This window comes from Pelobates fuscus, chromosome 6 (genome assembly GCF_036172605.1).
Source record: "Pelobates fuscus isolate aPelFus1 chromosome 6, aPelFus1.pri, whole genome shotgun sequence".
In the NCBI taxonomy this organism is placed as follows: Eukaryota; Metazoa; Chordata; class Amphibia; order Anura; family Pelobatidae; genus Pelobates; species Pelobates fuscus.
The window spans coordinates 103,404,659-103,426,400 of record NC_086322.1 but is presented as its reverse complement, the minus strand read 5'-3'; the positions used below and the strand labels follow the sequence as shown (position 1 = coordinate 103,426,400).

Sequence of the window (21,742 nt, the reverse complement as noted above, 5' to 3'; positions counted from 1 at the left end):
GGAACCGCTTGATGGTCCCCACTCCCCTTACCCTAGCTTCGGATGACAGCACTAAATATATGTGCATGATTTAGGCTCTATTGAGCCTAAACGTTGCAATTTGCGAGGTGGTGTAGATCCAGGAGTGTTGCCTGTGTTCTTCCACTTCTGCGAGTCTCCTGGTGGATTCAGAGTTGTCCACCTTTTGCACGGAGCACCTTCACGACAGGCCGGAGCTTTCAGGCGGTACCTGTGTGCAGGGTTTCTGGTTTCTGTAGCACTATATATAGTCACACTCCCCTCTCACTGCAAGTGGAGTCGGAACCAAATTACCTTTAGAAGAACTTCCTAGTAACCCTGCAGCTTCCGGTGTTGCCCTTATAGGTCAAATAAATAATGGGCGCAAATGTTATGGTGGAGGAGTTAGCTACAGTTCTAAATTCTTTTAGGCCCCATAAGATTCCTGGTCTGGATGGTTTTACAGCCTTATAGTACAGCCTTAAGTATTTAGAAAGTCATTGCTCAAAAATATCAGTACAGTCTTTAATGCACAACCTCCTTACATAATCGTCGCAAATGTATGCCTCCTCTCAAAACCCTAGTGATCCTGGACAATGTTGTCCTATCTCTCTTCTAAATGTTGATGTAAAGATACTGACAAATGTTATGGCCAATAGGTTGGATCCACATTTGGAAAATGTGATACATCCTGACCACGTCTGTTACATTGCAAATAGACAAGAGGCCGACTACACATGTAGATGTATAGATTTTAGTTGGTATGCACATTATAAACATATTCCACTGGCGGTGATTTCTTTAGACACCTTCTGTAGCCCCTCCTGTTCTTGGTCCTCACACTTAGTTCCATATAGCAAATGGTACTAGGCAGAGATGCCCACTATCTCCTTTCTTATTTGCATTATCCTTTGAACTTGCTGCAGGCTGTACGGTCCAGCTGGAACATTGTAGGGGTTAGCAACAGGGGCGAGGATTTATAAAACGCAAGGATTTAAAAAAAGATTTATTTTTTCAAAAACAGACAAATTCAAAACGGCTGATTGTAATGCAACTCCGCGATAATTCAGAAACCATTTTGCGTGCATTGAATGAGGCAAAATTGATACATACCTGTATGAATGGCCCAGTTCCTAAATAAAGGGGCATCTTTTTCCACATCCCAGCCGTGTCGAGCAGCGTGCATCCAAGGTATCTGAAAAATCTTCTTTTCCTTCATTACAGAGGAAAAAAAGCCACACATAAATAGTTGCAAGATATATCTGAAATGAAATACTTTCGCTATCAAAAAAGTATACATTACTATCCACTGTAATGCCATAATCAAAAAAAAAAATCAGCCAGCATAAGCATTTCCAAATCATGGTTCATGGAATAAACTAGTCATCTCAAGTACTAACAAGTACTAAACAGGAACATATGCAAGAGCTTGGATAGTCTGGAGTAATGTACTAAATTTGAAGCAACTCCCCATGGAAACCAAAGAAAGGAATATATATATATAAAATTTAACAGATTTAGAAAATGACATCAAAAATCCAGTTCAGGCACAGGCAGGACACACATTGCAAATGAGAAAGATAAATAGAAACATTGTTTCAGGTCTCCTCTATCTATGCTTACTACCCAACGGACAGGACAGAGCTTATGACAATGATTTATTGGAGCCAAGAAGAAAGTGCCCGTTTGCAGGATTAAAGAGGTGTGGATTTTGCCAGAGCAGAGGGAGGAAGAGTCTCTAGGACACCCACGTTAGCACTTGCATGCAGCTAATCGCCTATTGAGTTCTTACTATTGCGTGCTATTATTATTATTAGGAGATAAGGCACCTAATCTACTATGTGTAAGATGCACTGATCCAAATAGAATTGCCAGATAGTATGCCACAACTTTTTAAATCGTAGGGAAACAACACTCAGAGTTAATCATTTGTCAATTAGATGGTTAAAGTGGTCACAAAATGGTCTAGATTAGCGTGCTCAACAAAAATTTGTACCTGTGTCATGCTAACCCCAGTGCAGTAAATTGAAATTCCTAGCCAAGCTTATATCTCTGCTCCTTTAGCATAAACTGAATGTACTAGCGGTGTAAACAACTGGAGCACCAAATGCGTAATACTCTAAAGTTATATTAGCATAACTAATCTAATCGCAAGTATGACCTCACATGTTATGCCACAAAGCGACACCTATTAACTTGCTATATTAATGTTTATTGTATTAAACAAAAAAAAAAGTGCATTGTTTATCTGCCCCCCACTGTAACTTATGTCATGAAACCTGCATATGGATTGCCGTTGGGGTACCATATGTAAGCCTGTAACTAATATACGCACTGCAAAAATAAAGAATTAAAAAAAAAAAAAAAGAGGTGTGGATTTATTTTATTTTTCATAAGTACATATTTGTTGGATACAGGAATAAGCAAACATAATATAAAAAATCCGGAGACATAATGATTTTCCTTTAAACAGAAAGCTAAGTGTCAGCCAATTCTGTAATGCAGACAGTGCTCATAAGTGTACCAGTACATTTGTTATACTAGTGCTACATTATCGCTCAAAATCTGAAAGTAATGTTGCCGACATTAGAAGAGTAAACTAGTACTTAAACCATAGGGCGGATGAGTTGAACATTTATTATACAAAATTCAGAAGTGTTTACGAAAAAAAGATCAGTAGGTTTTCTAATTATGTGCATTCTGTAAAAAAAAAAAAAAAAAAGTAATGAGCACACAGTTCTTTGACAAAAGCTTGGATAGGGGAATTAGTTACTCTGGGATCGGTTTCTGTTCCTTGCTTGTGGTGGTTATAAATACAAAGATACATTCCAGGATGCGGTTAGTCACCCTGTTCTTTTTTTTTGTGTCAGCGAGCAATTATATCCAAGATCAGAAACACAAAAATATTGATACAGTGTTGTTCTCCCACTCACATATATCACATTTATACACACCTGGATATAGTGTTGATCTATTTCGGATGTAGTTTAATTGTCCCAAATCATAGATAGATAGAGCACATTGTTTTTCAATGACTGAATCTATAACTATCTAAACTAATTATTCCTGCAGCAACAACTATTCTGAGAAGGAAGATTATGTATCTGGGGATTCCCAGACATTCTATGCCCCAAGATAATTAAAACTAAAAGCACTGCGACAAGCTATAGTACAGGAGGATTTATATGACATGAGGGAAGTAGAATTCATATTGCCGGACGGCATTAGAAGGCGCGAATGCATAGAGCTTATGGCCGTTGGGAGCATGACGTCATATCCCTGCGGCTGCCACTCTCTACATGGAGGGAAAGGGACAAGTTGCAGACTGACTGCTGGCCCATGATGGCAGCTTGTAGTGTGATGTATTGTATGTGGCTAAATGTGTGTTAGTTTGTGTGTGCGTATGGGTCAGAAAGTGTGCTTGTAGTTATGTATGTCAGAATGAATTCACAATTTATATTTTAATTTGAGAGTATTATACATACATGTACATGTGTATAGTAATATACATGTATTATATTAATATTTACATGTGTATATATTATAAGCATCACTTACAGATGCATCAAACACTCACATTGTATTTAAAAAAATACATAGTATCTAGAAAATTGGGCAGACTAGATGGGCCGAATGGTTCTTATTTGCCGTCACATTCTATTGTAGATGATAATCACATTACTTAAAAAATAAAGCCAACACAAATCACACACACAGTACTTAAAGCCAACACACACACACACACACACACACACACACACCTTACATACATTATATAGCCAGCACACACTTTACATGCAGCCAGGACATACATTAGAGAGTACACTCTGTAATTCACAAAACTTGGAAATTTTTCTAAATAAATCCAAATTGCAAAACTGAAGCAAATAAATCTATAGCAAAGTTACAGAATATATCCATATAATATTTTTGCTTATTTTCTCATTCAGATATAGTTTGCAAAAAAAGAGTTTAGCCCTGCCAATGTCCACAGCTCTAGGCAAGGGCCCACAAACTTTGCAACTGATATTTTTTGTGTCCGGAGAAGTAGATTGTCACGACAGCCAAGTAAATTGGCCTGTCATTTAGTCCCTTGGACAAGTAGATTTTTGAAATTCTTTTTTTTTTAAAGTCCTCCTGGATATGTCTGCTTTATAACAAATGAGCATCAGTGTCTCCTGAGCCAGCCATCTATACACACAGATATATCAAACTATTCTGTGTTGAATTTTCCCTAGACTTTGCTATTAAGAAGGTATGTAAAATACATAAGATTTGTAAATGACTCACATCTCTGACATTCTTGGAATTCAGAAAAATAGACACAACTTTAAAAGGGATACTAAAATAACAAACCTAGCTTAAAAAAAAAAGACATTAGAATATTAAAAAAATGTGCTGAAAGGGGGCGGGGCCTGACCGAGGAGCCGAGAGGACGTTAACCTCAACAGCTCCGGCCAAAGGCGGCAGGAAAAATGACTGTACGCAACGAAAACGGCAACCAAATGGCACATAAAGGCTACCAGACGAAGGGGGACACCGGGATGCACCAAACGATACCCTCCAAGCGACTATTGCTCCGGCATACACCCGATACCCTGGTGAGGCCTCCCAGCATGGCGGGCGCGGGAGAGACGGCCGCTCTCCTGCCGCCGGGAAAGGCTGGAATACTGCCACGGAACCCTCGTTCCCCCCCCCCTCTGGTCCGGCGGGGGTTATCCCGGACCGACCCCACATGATCCCCCTAACAAGAGGAAGCCAGACAACCCGAACAAGCAACATAGAAACTGCGGGTAGGGCCCACAAAATGGCGGACGGCAAACACAATGCAGTCCTAAACAAAGCCTGGAGGGACACAGAAGTCCGACTAAACGACATATTCTGCTCCTTTTGGAGAAAGCTAGAGAGGCTTATGTGGCCACCGGAATCGAAGAACCTAGCCGATGACACACCACAAGGCCCGCCAGGGGAGACCCAAAAAAGAGGCATGACACACTCAGACCCCCACCCCAGGCTAAGCAAGCACCGGAAAAGGGCCGCCCGGGTGACAGAGGCCCAATACCGCGCCAATGGCAGAGACCACCAGACAAAGGCGAGGAAAATCAACGAGACCCCCACGATGCAGTGCCAAACACCACCTCGCTTACCAGCAGCGTCTCAGCACCAACAGGGCAAAGGCTACCACAACCGACCAAGGAAGTCAGCAGCAAACCGACATTGTAGCTGCAGCCGACGACCACACCAAAAGATGGGACTCACAACCGGGACTATACTTCACCTGACAAGAGGGCCACTTCATCGTGCAGAGGTACCGTGCGCCCACATCATCAGAACGCAAGCATCGAAGCATGCACCAGTACCAGAGGCCCACAAGACTCCGCAAGGCATCGGCTGACGGACTCGATAAAGGGGCAGCCACATGAACTCTGGGACTGCAGCCTCCATCACAGATGCAAATAATACAAGCTCTTACCGGTCAAGCGGTAACCTACATATACCATATTGTGTCAGTATAGCAAACACAGACAATTTAATGTTTAAACGCTCGTCTCTATGCTACAGACCACTAAAATGTATATATTACCTGATATATCACTGTGCCTCTTACATTGCTTTAATTAATATGTAGGCCATTACGCTAGTCTCATTAACTCTATGTTCATAATAGTTCAGTGGCATCTTGAGAGAGCGGTCTGCCGCCACTTAAAATAAAAATTTTTTTTTTTTTTTAAAAATGCTCCAACCGGTTTACTTACTGTCGTTGGAAAGTTTGATTGCATAGAAGCGCTATAGGCGTGGGGCTACCTAAGCCTGCTTAGGTATAATCATTAAACGCATAACATGGACAGAGTATATTTCAAATGCTATAGACAACGCTTACATCTTATATGTTATGTTTTCCCACTGTCTAACCCTTATACCATCAAAACCAAAATCTGTGCTGTCCACTTATTATCACCTTAGGGGGACTTGGGGCGACGCAACGTTAGACCAAACAGGTTCTATGTAACGTGTAAAATTCACCCTATGCAAACCTATACACTCAAGTTACGGAGTACGCAACACTACAGGACACACGTACCATTACTGTTCAGTTACTACTTTTGCAACTTGTTTTTTGTTTGTTTTTTCTTCAATACCAAGCTACGAACTTAACTGTAGATAAAGCAGCCATATAACTAACTAGTCTAACATGTGTCTTACAAGCTAGCGAGGTCTCATAACTAGTTTTTATTCAGGGGCTGAACAAAATGTTACTGTTTAATCTGCTAATCTTCGCGAGGAAAATCTTGGTACGACTTATTGTCCTATATAAATGGAACGTAAACCTATGTTGTCACCTTCCCTTACCAAAAAATGTGCAAGACCTACTGTATACCCTTATGTATTAACTGTATACACTACGCTAGAGGAATGCCTTCGGGGTACCTCTTAAGCATTTGTTACCATCATATGCACTACAAAAATAAAGAATTAAAAAAAAAAAATGTGCTGAAAAACTCGTCTTATACTCGAGTATATACGGTAATTAAAAAAGAAAAATGCTCACTTTCCCAAACCTTTTTCCACGCACAGGTTGTAGCTACAACTATTAAAGTATTGTGTATGCACTATCTGTCTCTGGATGGCGTCTAAGTATGTCATAGGCACTTTAATCTGTATCGTACGGAAGAGATATTGAAGTTTTGGCAGTATTGACATTTTAACTGCTGCTATTCTACCTCTCCATGTCAGATATCGATTTTCCCAGGCTTTTAGTGTGTTTGTGATTTCCAATTTTAATGGTTCATAATTGGAGCAGTATAGGTCGTGTATGTTTTTAGTGAGTTTTATCCCCAGAAATGAGATATGGTCGGCCCTCCAGTCCATGGCGAAGGCGTCCCGAAGTGTCCTCACATTTTCCCCCTCTTCCCCCACCTCCATGGCTTGGGTTTTAAGCACATTCAATTTATAGTAGGAGTTATCTCCATATGTGTGTATTTCTGTCATTAGGTCCGGTAGGGATGTCTCTGGGTGGGTAAGGGTCAGCAGCACGTCGTCGGCGAAAAGGTTTGTTTTATATTCAATGTCCCCTATGTGAACCCCCTGTATGGATTTGTTCTGTCTAATCCGCTGTGCTAGTGGTTCTAGGGCCATGACATACAGTAACGGGGAGAGCGGGCATCCCTGCCGCGTTCCGTTAGTTATTTGAAACGGCTCTGAGAGGAACCCCGCGATCAGCACCTGGGCCGTCGGTCTGTGATACAGTGCCCGTACCGCTGAGAGGAACGGACCTGGTATGCCAAATTTGCGCATGACCGCCTCCAGAAACTTCCAGTGTAGGCGGTCAAACGCTTTCTCTGCGTCCAGGGACACCAGTAGTCCGCCCCCGGCCTCCCTCCTAGCCATGTGGTACGTTAAGTCCAGAACCTTACGGGTGTTTTCCGACCCTTGTCTACCCGCCACGAAACCCACCTGATCCGTGTGTATCAGGTGGGGTAACATCGCCCCCAACCTGTTCGCTAGTGTTTTCGCAAAGAGCTTTGCGTCAGTATTTAACAACGAAATTGGTCTGAAGTTTTGGGGGTGTGTGGGGGGTTTGCCTGGTTTGGGTAGGGTTATGATGTGGGCCGCTAGGATATCTTTGTGCAATGCCTGATTCTCAACTGCATTTCTAAAGGCTCTGGCTAGTTGCGGGGTCAGGACTGTAGCGAATGTCCTGTAGTACGAGTTGTCAAACCCGTCGGGTCCCGGCGCTTTCCCTATTGGAAGGGTCTTGATCGCTACCGCGATCTCCTCCTCTGTGATATCCTCGGCGAGTGTTTTGCTTTGTTGGTGTGTCAGTTTCGGGAGATCCATCGTGGACAAATATGCCTCAATGGTTTCCGCAAGTGGTTGATGTGTGCGTGGGTCGTCTTTTAAGTTGTATAGGGCGGCATAGTAGCCAGCGAAAACATCGCTAATCCCTTTGGGGGCCATAATTTTCTCCCCCGTGGGCGACATTAAATATGCTATCTTTTGATTGGCTTGTTTAGCTTTAAGAGTGTTAGCGAGAAGCTTACTCGCTTTGTTGCCTTGTACATATGAGGTGGCTCTGAGTCTTCGCAAACATTGCCCGGTCTTTTCTAAGGCGTGTTGGTGGAGCTTCCTAGTGACCTGTGCTATTTGGGTTTTGAGTTCTCGTGATGGGTTAACTTGGTTTTGAGCATTTAGGTGGTAGAGTTCCTTTTGCCATTTGGGATAGCTGTTTCTCCCGTCACCTGTGGCACCTATCCGTAGCATACACTTAGCACACCCGACGTTTGACCATCGCATGTGGGAGAGGGGAGGTTGTACCCACACTAGACATCTGTATTCAGGAGGAGCATTGTTGCCACTGCCAGACTTACTGACCAGTTTTGACCTCCCACAAAGAGCAATTTTCCCTTACTTACAACTCAAGTCAATATTGCAGGACCAAATCAGCCTCAACGACCCACGGGGAACTAGAACCCACTTCGAACGAGTGTGTGAGGGCCTCGCCCCCCCGAGAAAGGCACTTTCCCTCTGCTATAATGCGATGCTCACTCACGATGCCCCCACCCTTACCACACACCAGCAGGCCTGGCAGACAGACCTACGCACCACTATTACAGAAACACAATGGAGGGCATCATTTACTGCACACAAGGGGAGAACAACATGTGCCTCACACCTCGAACAAATTAGGAAACTGGGATATAGATGGTACATGGTGCCCGCAAGACTGACACGCATATATCCAGGGTCAACAGACAAATGTTGGAGATGCGGCACAGACAAGGGAACGATGCTCCATATTTGGTGGACATGCCCGCGCCTCCGAACATATTGGACCACAGTGGAGGGACTTATTGCTGACATAACGCACAAACGAATCACGCTTACACCGGAACTTGGGCTTTTATTTATAGGGTTAAAGGAATTTGACCACAATGACTCCATTCTAGTGTTCCATATCCTAATAGCGGCAGTAACTCTGATTGCAAGAGCGTGGAAGGAGGGGGAGGCACCATTATGGGTAGCACTGACACGCCAAGTCTCCACGAACTTGGACTATGAACAAATGGCACGAAAACACCTCAGTTCGGGGAAGTCGGTTCAAGAAGTTATAGGGAAATGGGATAACTACCTACAAGGTCGCACAACACGAGAAGGCAATGATACGCGAAACGCATAATACAAAAAAAAAAACAACAAAAAAACAAAAACAAAAAAAAAAAGAATTATATATACACGCCCACATATACCATGCTCCGCAGCAGCACCCAACCATTCTTGTGTTCGCGTAACCGCTCGGGTCCCGGAGACCCGCAAAGGTGAATACCCACATTGTAAATATGTGTAAATAGTTGTACAGTTTCAGTTAGGGGGGGGGGGGGGGGAGATATTTCGGCCAGAAAGACAGAGTCCAATATGCACTTACGTTAACCAAGAGCAAAAGTTTGCACCCCGCAGAAGAGAGGGGACGAGGAATGTCCAAACACAATACACGCGAGGGGTTACAGTTACACGGGAGGTACAGACAGACGGGGATTTAGGACCCAACTTGGGTAACCCCGAGGCTGATATAAGCCATTAATCAGGCAAAGACCCGGAGGGCAAGTCACCAAGCTAACGGAGACACACACCGTTATAAAGGGGGCACCCTGTAAAACACGACACTAGACACAAGAGGTACTGGAAAACCCAAGGATGTTGTGTAAACACTGATCATTTGTAACCCTGTACCCTTTTATTTGTTTTTTATTTCTGTACCCCCGCCCTGTTCCAAAAAAGGAAAATTACACGCCATATATAATGTAGACAGTTGTCATAAATTGTAGACAGTTGCTATGATATAAACACTGCTGTATCACATTAACTACTTGGTACTAAGCTACTATGTAACAAAAGGTGACACTGTAATGTAATGTAATGTAAATAACCACACACTACGCCTAATGGTCCAGGGGTGATCAATGTATCAAACAATGTATCAAACAACGTAACATAACTGTATAAACGATGGCGTTTATGTCTTCCCCCCACCCTCCCACCCTTCTTCTCTTCTGTATCCCCATTACTTTGAACTTTGATTCCTGACAAAATAAAAATTGTCAAATTGGGAAAGTATTGTGTATGCTGCAACGATTTATAAAAGAGTTAAGTGTGTCACTTTCCAAACAGACACAACATTGGAGATTAACAAATAGTCCTGCAAAACTGTAAAAATTGAGAAATAAGCAAGGGAATTAAAGGAACACTATAGTCACCTAAATTACTTTAGCTAAATAAAGCAGTTTTATAGTGTCTAGATCATTCCCCTGCAATTTCACTGCTCAATTCACTGCCATTTAGGAGTTAAATCACTTTGTTTCTGTTTATGCAGCCCTAAACACGCCTCCCCTGGCTATGATTGACAGAGCCTGCATGAAAAAAAAAACTGGTTTCACTTTCAAACAGATGTAATTTACCTTAAATAATTGTATCTCAATCTCTAAATTGAACTTTAATCACATACAGGAGGCTCTTGCAGGGTCTAGCAAGCTATTAACATAGCAGGGGATAAGAAAATCTTAATTAAACAGAACTTGCAATAAAGAAAGCCTAAATATGGCTCTCTTTACAGGAAGTGTTTATGGAAGGCTGTGCAAGTCGCATGCAGGGAGGTGTGACTAGGGTTCATAAACAAAGGGATTTACCTCCTAAATGGCAGAGGATTGAGCAGTGAGGCTGCAGGGGCATGTTCTATACACCAAAACTGCTTCATTAAGCTAAAGTTGTTCAGGTGACTATAGTGTCCCTTTAATTGAATGTGTCAAAATATTTGTTCCTGAGAATTGTTAAGCTTTTCGTTTTTGGACTCCATAGACTCTGGTCTGGAAGATTAATACTGCATATTTATTCACATTCATTTTATGATCTAGTTTTTAATAAAATAAATTGCTTGTTTGTCTACTTTCACAGCCTGAATATGAATCTGTAGGTTTGCTCTGTAACTATAAAACAGCTTTTCAAGTATCCAGGCCCAGAAACCCAGCACTAAAAGCACATTCCTCCCAATCCTTCATTTGATGAGTGCTGCCCATCAGGTGATGTAGGGACATCTCTATTACAAAGACATAACAGAGAAAGCTACTGCATGTAAAGTAAGGCTAAACTAAACTGTAAAACTTTGTCATGTTGTCATAAATGGTAAATTTTCAAGCTGGACAAAAGTGGTAAGTGGTGTCCCTCAGGGTTCTGTTTTGGGACCGCTTCTATTTAACATATTTATAAATGATCTTGAAATGGGCATTGAAAGCCATGTATCAGTGTTTGCAGATGACACAAAACTTTGTAAAGTAATAAAATGTGAGCAGGATATTGCCTTGCTGCAGAGGGATTTGGATAGATTGGGGGACTGGGCACTAAAATGGCAAATGAAATTTAACGTAGAAAAATGCAAAGTTATGCACTTCGGGGTTAAGAATGCACAAGCAATTTACACCCTAAATGGTAGTGAACTAGGGATAACCACACACGAGAAGGATTTGGGAATTGTTATAGACAACAAATTACCGTAGGTAGCAATATGCAATGTCAATCTGCCGTTGCTAAGGCCAGTAAGGTTTTGTCATGTATAAATAGGGGCATAAATTCTCGAGATGAAAATATAATTTTGCCTCTTTATAAATCGCTGGTAAGACCGCACCTTGAATATGCTGTGCAATTTTGGGCACCTGTTCTAAAGAAGGATATCATGGCACAAGAAAAAGTGCAGAGACGAGCTACAAAATTGATAAAAGGAATGGAGCATTTTAGTTATGAAGAAAGGTTAAACAATTTAAATCTCTTCAGTTTGGAAAAACGGCGCCTTAGAGGGGATATGATAACATTATACAAATATATTCGGGGCCAGTACAAACCATTATCTGGAAATCTATTCATAAACAGGGCTATACATAGGACATGAGGTCACACATTTAGGCTTGAAGAAAGGAGATTTTATCTAAGGCAAAGAAAAGGTTTTTTTTACAGTAAGAGCAATAAGGATATGGAATTCATTGCCGGAAGAGGTGGTTTTGTCAGAGTCTATACAGATGTTTAAATTGCAATTGGATAAATACTTGCAAAAACATAACATACAGGGATACAATTTCTAATTAGTGGGGTAATAGCTGCTTGATCCAAGGAGACATCTGACTGCTATTTTGGGGTCAAGAAGGAATTTTTTCCTAGTTTGTTGCAAAATTGGAAGCGCTTCAGACTGGGTTTTTTGCCTTCTTTTGGATCAACAGCAAAAGCATATGTGAGGAAGGCTGAACTTGATGGACGCAAGTCTCTTTTCAGCTATGTAACTATGTAAATAAAAATAAACTGGCTTTAATGCCGGAAATAACGATGTCACAACTTTACAGCAAGGTCACACATTATGTCACAGTAAATGTAACATTACACAACAAGCATGTCATTAATCTCAAGGAAGTAATATCAGTAAAATGTTTTAGAAGTGGCGGCTGCAAGAGGAAAGAAAGTGTTTATTGAGGATGAGATACATAGAAAAAAAGTCTATTTGATTGCCAGGTGTACAAACAACCTTTACAATGCCACTTAGATAAAACTAAATGTATCCCCTTGATGGATTACAGTTCACAAATTTCCCTATAAGTAGTTTTATTATTTATAGTCTGGATGACTGTAAATGTATTAACGTGATCATATACAAAGTAGTCCAATACATGCTATTTCCTTGTAATATTCTGACACTTAAAGCAGCACTCTCATGCCGAACTTGCCTTTCCCCAATCAATTCCTCTTCTCTCCCTCTGTCAGGATCTGTTCTTCATTTCTTCCTGTCTGCTCTAGTTTTCTTTAAAACATAAGACAAAGTAGGGACTATTTTGACTTATGGAGGTTTCCTACGCCTGACCATCTCTGACCAGCAGAGGAGCAAAGTGTGCTCCATTTCCTGTGGTCAGAGAAATTTTCCCTCAATACTCACCTTTTCCCCGTGATCTCGCTATGCTTCCTGTCAGTATTCCCGAATGTCCTGTCACTTAGAACACCGGCAAAACTACCAAATTTCGTCCTAACAAAATGAGAACAGTTTGTTCATTCGTGTTAGGACGGTTAGGACATTCGTGTTAGGACAGTTTGTTCATTCGTGACTTTGTCCGGATCGGAAATTCATTAGAATTAGTGAAATTCCAATCCGATTCGTGCCGCGGCTGCATCTTATAGCCGCTTAGTAGATAACTCCCTAATTCCCACAGTATTTAAAGATTACTTAGTATTAGTAAATTCTGGCCCTACTCGCTATATCGCGAGTCTGTTTAGTATACATACCCCATCAACGGCAGGTGGGGGCCAAAAGTAACAAAAGGAAGGGGGGGACCTATTGTGTTCTAACCCCCGGCCCCCACCCATGAGCGTTCTGATTGGTAACTTGCAAGGCTCAAATTTACCTATCAAGCAAGGCTCAAAATTTACAGAGCTTGGTTTAAACCAACCTAGCAGAGCGCTCTGAGTCAAATTGCAGGGCATATATAGGCTTTATAAGCCTTTCCCCCCCTGCCGAGGTCAGTCTGCGCGGTGCCCTCGCTGAGTGAAGATGGATTTATTTTTTTGTGCTCTGTTTTTTAATTTTATAAATTTGATGGGAATAATGGATATTTTTATATGGTCTTTTGGGGGCTGAAAGAAGAAGCCCCCTCACTATTTTTCCGGTGAATGGGGTAGGTCGGGTTTAATTTTACTGGGAAGGGGCGTGACTATGGGCTTGGGACCCCTTAGTTACCTGTGGGGGGATTTTTTACATTTAGCCCCCACCCGTCGCCAATGGACAGTAGGCCCCCCTTTTGCCACTGAGGGTCCTCACTCGCCACTCATGAGTAGGGGTTGGGGGGAGATAATAGGTTCCCCCCTTTTGTTACTTTTGGCTTCCAAACACCGCTCATGGATGGTGGCCGGAGGGGGGGGGGGGGAGACAATAGGTCCCCCCTCCTTTTTGTTACTTTGGGCACCCACCTGCCGCTCATAGGTAGCAGGAGACAATAGCGAGACAATAGGGGCATTCGGAAGATTTTAGTCATATTGACCCTCATAAAATGACGGGGGCATTGGGGGGAGTTAGGAAGTGATGGGGAGCACTGCTCCCTGCACCTTCTAATTTCACATATTACAAGGAGAGAGCCGTGAGCCGGTAGCTCCTTTTTGTAATAAAGTAAACTAATTAACAAAGAGGTTTCCATTCATTCATATTTCTGACAAATGGATAGACAAATTCCGGTCCAATTTTCAGACAATAGCGAATGTCCAAGTTTTCAACTGGGCATGCGCGGAAATTTCATATTTTACTATGGGCAGATGACGTGTCCCACAGGGCCTTCATCTGCCCACACAAAGACGGCGGCGCCCAGGACCCAAGTCTGGGCATAAAATAAAGTTATTTAAAAAGGTAAATTGGGGGCCATTTGGGGGTGACTAGGGGCACTTTAAAATGTATTGCAGTGGGAAGGGGGGTTTAAAAAAGGAAAACACTGATGCAGCCATGATTATAGAGAACGGAAAGCAGAAATTTCTTTGTTGGTGCAGAAGTCCATGGCATCATAAGGGTTTCCGGACCATGGTGTGATTTCCAGCCTTTCAATGACCTAATACATACAGTTAAGGTGTGCTTTAAAATGCAGTAAAATCAATAATGTACAGTTTTATTGGAGCAGGAGGACTATATCCCTGTGGACACTATGAAGAACCAGGGATTATGCGATATCTGGCGCTCCCTACAGTCCGCTGGTGCCATAATAAGTGGTCTCATGCTGACTGATTATCTCTGTGAAGCATTCAAGGTGAGCTCTGAACACAGTCCTTTAAATTCCTGTGGCCAAATGTCCACGTTCAGCTACTGGCCAGTGAAGTCGTTAACAGTGTCACTGGACATTTATTTATTTATTTATTATTGCCATTTATATAGCACCAACAGATTCCGTAGCGCTTTACAATATTATGAGAGGGGGATTTAACTATAAATAGGACAATTACAAATAAACTTACAGGAACAATAGGTTGAAGAGGACCCTGCTCAAACGAGCTTACATTCTATAGGACATTCTCTAAAAACCTGCGGAATCTGATGGATTCACATTTTCCCCCTCCCACCTCCCCCCCATAGCTATATATATTCAAATAAACAACACTCACCTTATTTATCCATTTGAGTCCAGGAATGTTATCGCCATTTATTTGTTCCTCTAACCAAGGCCTCATGCGCATCCTTTCCACAGGCATCTTTCCCAGATCAACACAATGTGTCTGCAGAAAACAGTTACAAAATTGCTGCATTTAATATGTACTGTAAAAGAATGTACAGCTCATATGGGTCACACAAAAAAACACAATCAAAGAAAAGATTGTATGGCCCTTTGCAAAATTATTTAGCTTTAAAACTAATGGATTTTACAGGTTAACCCCTTGAAGACAGAAGCAATTATTCAACTTTTGAACCAAAACAAAACCTAGAATTTGCGCTTTGTTTTTGTTCCATAATAATTTCGTGTTTTTTTCCTATTCTATCTTGGTTTTACTTTAATATTATATATATACATATATATATATATATATATATATATATATATATATATATAAATAATATTAAAGGAAAACCAAGATAGAATAGGAAAAAAACACGAAATTATTATGGAACAAAAACAAAGCGCAAATTCTAGGTTTTGTTTTGGTTCAAAAGTTGAATAATGGTTTTCCTTTAATATTATATATATATATATATAATATTAAAGGAAAACCAAGATAGAATAGAAAAAAAAAACGAAAAATATTATACACATACATACATACTTAACACAACATAATGTATGAATAGATTATTATAACCAAAACTGATGTGTGTTTTATTTCCCCCTTATTTTTAACAATGTTTACACATCCAGTACAACTCAAAATAACTCAAAATATGATATTCGGCATATTGCTGACAATTGGTATCGGTCTTGTAATTTACCAGTATCTTACTCTTTTCACAGTTACTGCACGCTGTCTTCCAGAAACTCAAGCCTCCAGCCAATGAGGGGTCATGTTGTGACCTCATGTCACCCATTCCCGTGAGTCCCCGCATGTGGTGCTCAGCTGACGACAGGGAGGTGAGGAAGTGAATAATTTACTGTAATGTGCTGGGCTGTCTGTCTGAGTGTGATTAAAGTGTGACTGCTCACAGCAATCACACTTCTATCAGTAACAACACTGTGTACATGCTGGGATCCCAGTATGCACTGGCTGCCTGAGAGTTTTATTACTGTTAGCATTTTTAGTTAATCACAGATTCGTGCTGAAATTGTGTTGCTTTTTAAAAACTTTAAATGTTACAGAATAACAAAAGGTGTCCGATAATCTGCATCGGTTCTAGAAAAATTTGTTAGTCTATCCCTTCTTAACGCTCATGCTGCCTATACCAACCCTGACCCTAACCCTACGCTTAAACTAACTCTTAGAATACACCACCTCTACTCTTACTACTTAAACTAAATTCAGGTAGGTAAATATATAATGTACAGTGGCTAATAAACATTTAGACTGTCAAAAAACAAAAAAAGTACCTGCAATACGTATGAAATCATTCTCTGAAAGTGTTAACAGCAACATTTTATACATTATTACATAGACACGTATAGAACTGTTTTTAAAGGAACATAAGCGTTCCCTGTTCATAATAATAAGCTCCCCACAGTTTGGAATAAAAATTAATACAAAAAGTATTTTGCTCGCCTTTTTCCAGCACTGAGGCTTCAACTGTGCAGCTTACCTCTTCTTCCCCCATGGCGGCTTGACCTTCTCCAGATTCGGTTTAATCCAATGGACCGAATCTAAAGATGCACAAGCTTGGTATGGTGCTTGCATCAAATTTCCACATAGGAAAGCATTGAATCAGTGCTTTTTCTTGAGGGCTGCAGTAGAACAGCCACCAGAGGAGGACTTAAAGGACCACTATAGTGCCAGGAAAACACTCGTTTTCCTGGCACTATAGTGCCCTGAGGGTGCCCCCATCCCGCCGGGCTCTAGGGGGTGTAAGGGGTTAAACTTACCTCTTTCTTGGGCGGGTGACTCTCCTCCTCTTCTCCTCCTCCATAGCGCGCATTCAGCCAGTCCATAGGAAAGCATTCTCAATGCTTTCCTATGGACGCTGGCGTCTTCTCACTGTGATTTTCACAGTGAGAAGCGCGGAAGCCCTCTAGCGGCTGTCAATGAGACAGCCATTAAAGGCTGGATTAACCCTAATGTAAACATAGCAGTTTCTCTGAAACTGCTATGTTTATAGAAGAAAGGGTTAAACCGAGCTGGACCTGGCACCCAGACCACTTCATTAAGCTGAAGTGGTCTGGGTGCCTATAGTGGTCCTTTAACCCTGCAATGTAAACATTGAGGTTTCTCCAAAACAGCAATGTTTCACATTGCAGGGTTTAACCTACTGGGTTACTGCACCCAGGCTACTCCATTGAGATAAAGTGGCCTGGGTGACTTTAGTGGTCCTTTAACCTAATGTCTCAGAAGCGCCACTACTGTTTAGGGACAGCAAATAGCATATAAAACGGATTCCATCAGTGAGGTCTAACAGGACGTGGATCCTTGTTTACAGCATTATCAATACATTAGAGACCATATGAGCAGGACCAAAGCAAACAATCTCATTGAAATCGTTGGATGTACATGTGAAAGAAAATTATAAAAATAATAAGACACAAAGCAGTCCAATAAAAAAACAAAAAAAAAAAACACAGATTTAGTTCATATTAGGGTGATGACCGCGTTTAACCATGCTCAAGTTGTTTTCTCACTGGGAGAAAAAGAGTTCAACTTTAGCCATAACGCTGTGAGCAAAACTGATAATAACATCTACTCATGTGCATATGTAAACACTTCATCCAACAGACTGTTTAGAAGCATACTGAAATCGAAATTGAAAAAGAGAACTAAAACTTCCAAAAATGTGCAGCCAACAAAATACAGATGCCTGCCCTTCTTATTGCAATAAATGTTAAAGAAATGCATCCAAATGCCTACAATAGGTACGTGAAAAGGAAGAGGAGCCGTGTTTGTTTGTTTTTTTACATAGGTTACCTGGCGTGTCTCACAAACTGGCAGATCATGTTCTCCAATACACTGTATGTGATGTTAGATTAAAGGGAAAAGGTCATTTTTTTTTTTATTAGTCAAAATACAATAATACATGTAATAAAGCTGATATGTGCATTATTATGTAATGAGTGCACTTGGGTAGATGCCCAGTGTAGTTGGAAGCTTAGACAATGTGAAGATCTGAAACTGTCTCAGAGTGCATTTTTAAGATGATTGGAACTTGCACATAATGTCAGTGTGAGAGAATGCACATTAATTAGCTCCTTTTAGGGCACCTCTCATGTCCAAAACTAGTTTTGTTCTTTTTAAAAAAAGATTTAAATTTCATCTATAGCTATGAGTTTTGCTAGCAAGTGTATAGATTGGGAGAACATCTATTTAAAAATAGGCTTTTTTCCCACCTGTCAATCACTTATTTAGCATACACTCTGGGCCAAGGAGTTGATTGATAAAGGAGAGCAGAATAGACCTCTCACAGGCAAGTCCTTCTCCTATCCACTCATAGCAACCACACCGCATGCACTTTGGTTTCTATGGTAACTACCTATATCTGGCTAGTGAGTACAGGAACAAAATGACTGATGTCACTCTGTTCAGATGCCGGCATGCTGGTAACTAGGTGTAACACCCACATTTGTAATGAGATCTCTGCAGGGGAGCGGAAGATCAGGAAAGTGATGACAGGGTCCCTATAATTACATACACAGTTTTTGGTTTAACAAGCTCTGCTTCCACTTAAACAGGACTGAAAGATGGGCACTCCCACAAAGTCAGAAGTCGAACAGAAAATAAATGTACCTGTATGTATGTGTTACAGAATAAGATTCCTCTTCCCTAACTATTGAGGTTCCTCCAGTTTTTGGCACGTAAGGCTTTATGGACATTGTTCTCCTTTTTGCTCCTTTATGCTCAGCCAGGCCATCTAAAGATTAGAGCCCTCCCTAGCCATATGCTTTGACTATGATATCCAGAAATTCAGAGCAGCCACAGAATACCAATTTTAAAAAATCAGGCAGCTTGGATCTATTGCAATACGTGAATCTGAAGCTTCAACTCCATATCAAGTTAATCTATCCCTAGAATAGAAGGCTATCACCAAATGTTATCTCTCTACTATTGCACATTGATAACAAAAGCTCAAAGTACTAATTCAAGGTTCTAAAAAGGAACAGTATTTTGATTACCCTAGTAAATAATGAACAATTAAATGATTTGTTTTACGGAAACAAAAAAAGGATGATTAGTCCTGGTAATCAGGTGTCCTTAAAGGGTGCTTTCTCAACAGAAAATCCACTGGTTGTATTTCACAAATCTCTTATTACTTTTTCAACAGAACAGGGCAGTGTAATATTTCTTACTTAACAGGTTTTTGAAACCACTTAAAGAGAGACTATTTTTATCCAGCAAATGTAATTTTAGAGAACTAAGTGGTCAACATTCAACATATTAAAAGAGGAACAGGAATGTTTGAGTTGGTAACAATTCTACTATCCCTCAGCATATTAAAGAACATTGAAGAATGGCATGCCACCCCTCCAAACTTCGGCACTATGCCCAGCTATGGATTCCAGCTGTTCTGCAAATAAAATAAAAATATCTGGCAACTAGAATAGCAGCCGACTGGCATTGTTTCATAAAGCTGTGAAGTTGAAATTAATGGAGAATGTGAGGACATTGCATCCTCCCCTACTTTAACTGGTGCGTCATTTAGCGTAAGCTGACACTAAAAGTCAAAGCAGCCTGTAGTAATGGATGTTCTGGATCAATTAATTAACTCTGATCACTGACACTAGCTAAAAAAACAACAACAACAAAAAAACAAGTAAGAAGAGCATTCACAGGTGGGCTTATCGCAACGCTGAAACTGATGGGAAAAATGTAAGTTTCAAAGATGGTAAGTAAAAAAAACAAAAACAACAAAACACAATTTTCAGTAATTATACAGCAAAAGGTACATATTTAAGGAAGGTTGAATTTTAACCAACATGTTCCCGTTAAAGCTCCATACGAATTCATGACTATTCACAGTGTACCAGCTTTCCTGGCTGAACAAGCTGAATCTCTGAACATACGTCATAAAATAAAACCACGCAGTACGGGTTTTAGCAGTGCTTCTGTAAGTAGAACTGCACATCAATCAATAAGACTAGCCACTGAAGCAAAATACGATCGTAGCAGATTCCATTATTATGTTATTAAAAAAAAGGGCTTTAATGCACCTTTGGGCAACCCATTCCCTATCATTTGCATGGTGATAGTAGAGTAGGAAGCTATTTTTAAGGAGCCTACTAATCAGTCTGAACAGAGAGCAGCACAGAGCACAATATTTGCTCTTACTCTCTCACTCTTGGCCAAGTTGTAAATCAATCCATGTGCATAGTTTTCTGACACCTAAAAACTGCAAGGATTGCTCAATTCCTCAACTAGTATGACAGCATTCTAAATTAAGCTGTAAAAGAAAGTCAGGTGAAATATAGGATTTAAAAATTGACTTGAGGGAAATACAGTATTTAATCTAAACTTTAGCTGGAATGCAGATTCGGATGTACGCTGTGCATCTGGCTAACCCCAATGGAATACTCAGCCCAATGCACACTCACATGGTAGGTACAGTGTGCATAGTGACATGCAGCCTTAGCAGTCACCCTACTTGATGTTTATACTGCAGAGCTACACATTGAGATATTAAAGAGGCAGTATAGGCATCATAACCAACTAACTTAAGTGTTCATGGTGACAAGTGCCCTTTGGTGTATCTCTCCGGAAAGTGTCAAACCAATTTCAAACGATGCTTCCAATAAGATAAAGGAGGGAGGCAATAAGTGTCAAACCAATCAAAAATAGTCTGACTTCTTAACACAGGATGCTGCCAAGCTGTAGTGGTTATAGTGCCTTACCAGTCCCCTCAAGTAAAGATGTAATATTACCTGTGCATTTTTTAGTACTCCGTATAAATGGAATAATATGCATTATGGCACGACCCTGCATTATTTTGCACAAGGTGCACTCTAGGAATAAGGAACAAAAAAATGTGACCTCAAGATACAACAATTTTTTTTTTTCTTTTCTTAAATGACCAGTCAAATTCAGTGTTATACACAATGGCAGCACTACGAAACCTGAAACCTGTGTTTTTAATGGTAAATCTCAATCACAGCGGAGGTCTGAAAAGTGTATCATGTACATACCTCTCTATCAAATGCATGTTCACATGTCATTCATTTGCTAAAGATATCCGAACAAGTAGAGCTGCCAGTTTAATCTTGCCAAATAACACAGACAGTGCTGCATTACTTACTTTCAGTTTTCCTTTTACTTGCAGTTTATCTTTGGAATATGAAAACATTCACACAGATGCCATTTCCGTAACATTCCCTCAAACCTTCTAAACATTACTATAGGTTTTAGTTAATTAAAAAGTTGAGAAATATTCCATGAACTCTGATTTTTCACTATTCTATTCAACTGTAAAAAAAACCACAAACAAATCACATGCTACACCCCTAACGAATGTATTCAGAGACCCTTCCAGCATATCATCCCCCTCCAAGTGTCAACTTGCCACAGCACATTTCATAAGGAAATTTAGTTTCACAAAAGGCTTACATTATAACCAAATCATAACGAGTATTCGTTA

The 21,742-nt window shown here is 40.7% G+C and overlaps 1 protein-coding gene across 6 annotated transcripts in view; it reads right to left on the bottom strand.

Moving 5' to 3' along the window:
* The window catches only part of IRF2 (interferon regulatory factor 2), a 97,925-nt gene that overhangs the window by 36,668 nt on the left and 39,515 nt on the right, over positions 1-21,742 (bottom strand). For 5 of the 6 annotated variants that reach the window (XM_063458137.1, XM_063458134.1, XM_063458135.1 and 2 more), the window contains exons 2-3: positions 15,160-15,270; positions 1,111-1,210 (exon numbers count right to left, since the gene is read on the bottom strand). In XM_063458137.1, coding sequence (XP_063314207.1) covers positions 1,111-1,210; positions 15,160-15,246 — 187 coding nt within the window. In that variant the 5' untranslated portion in view covers positions 15,247-15,270. Of the gene's footprint in view, positions 1-1,110; positions 1,211-15,159; positions 15,271-21,403; positions 21,428-21,742 lie in introns of those variants that run through there. The other variant, XM_063458136.1, reaches the window with a different exon arrangement.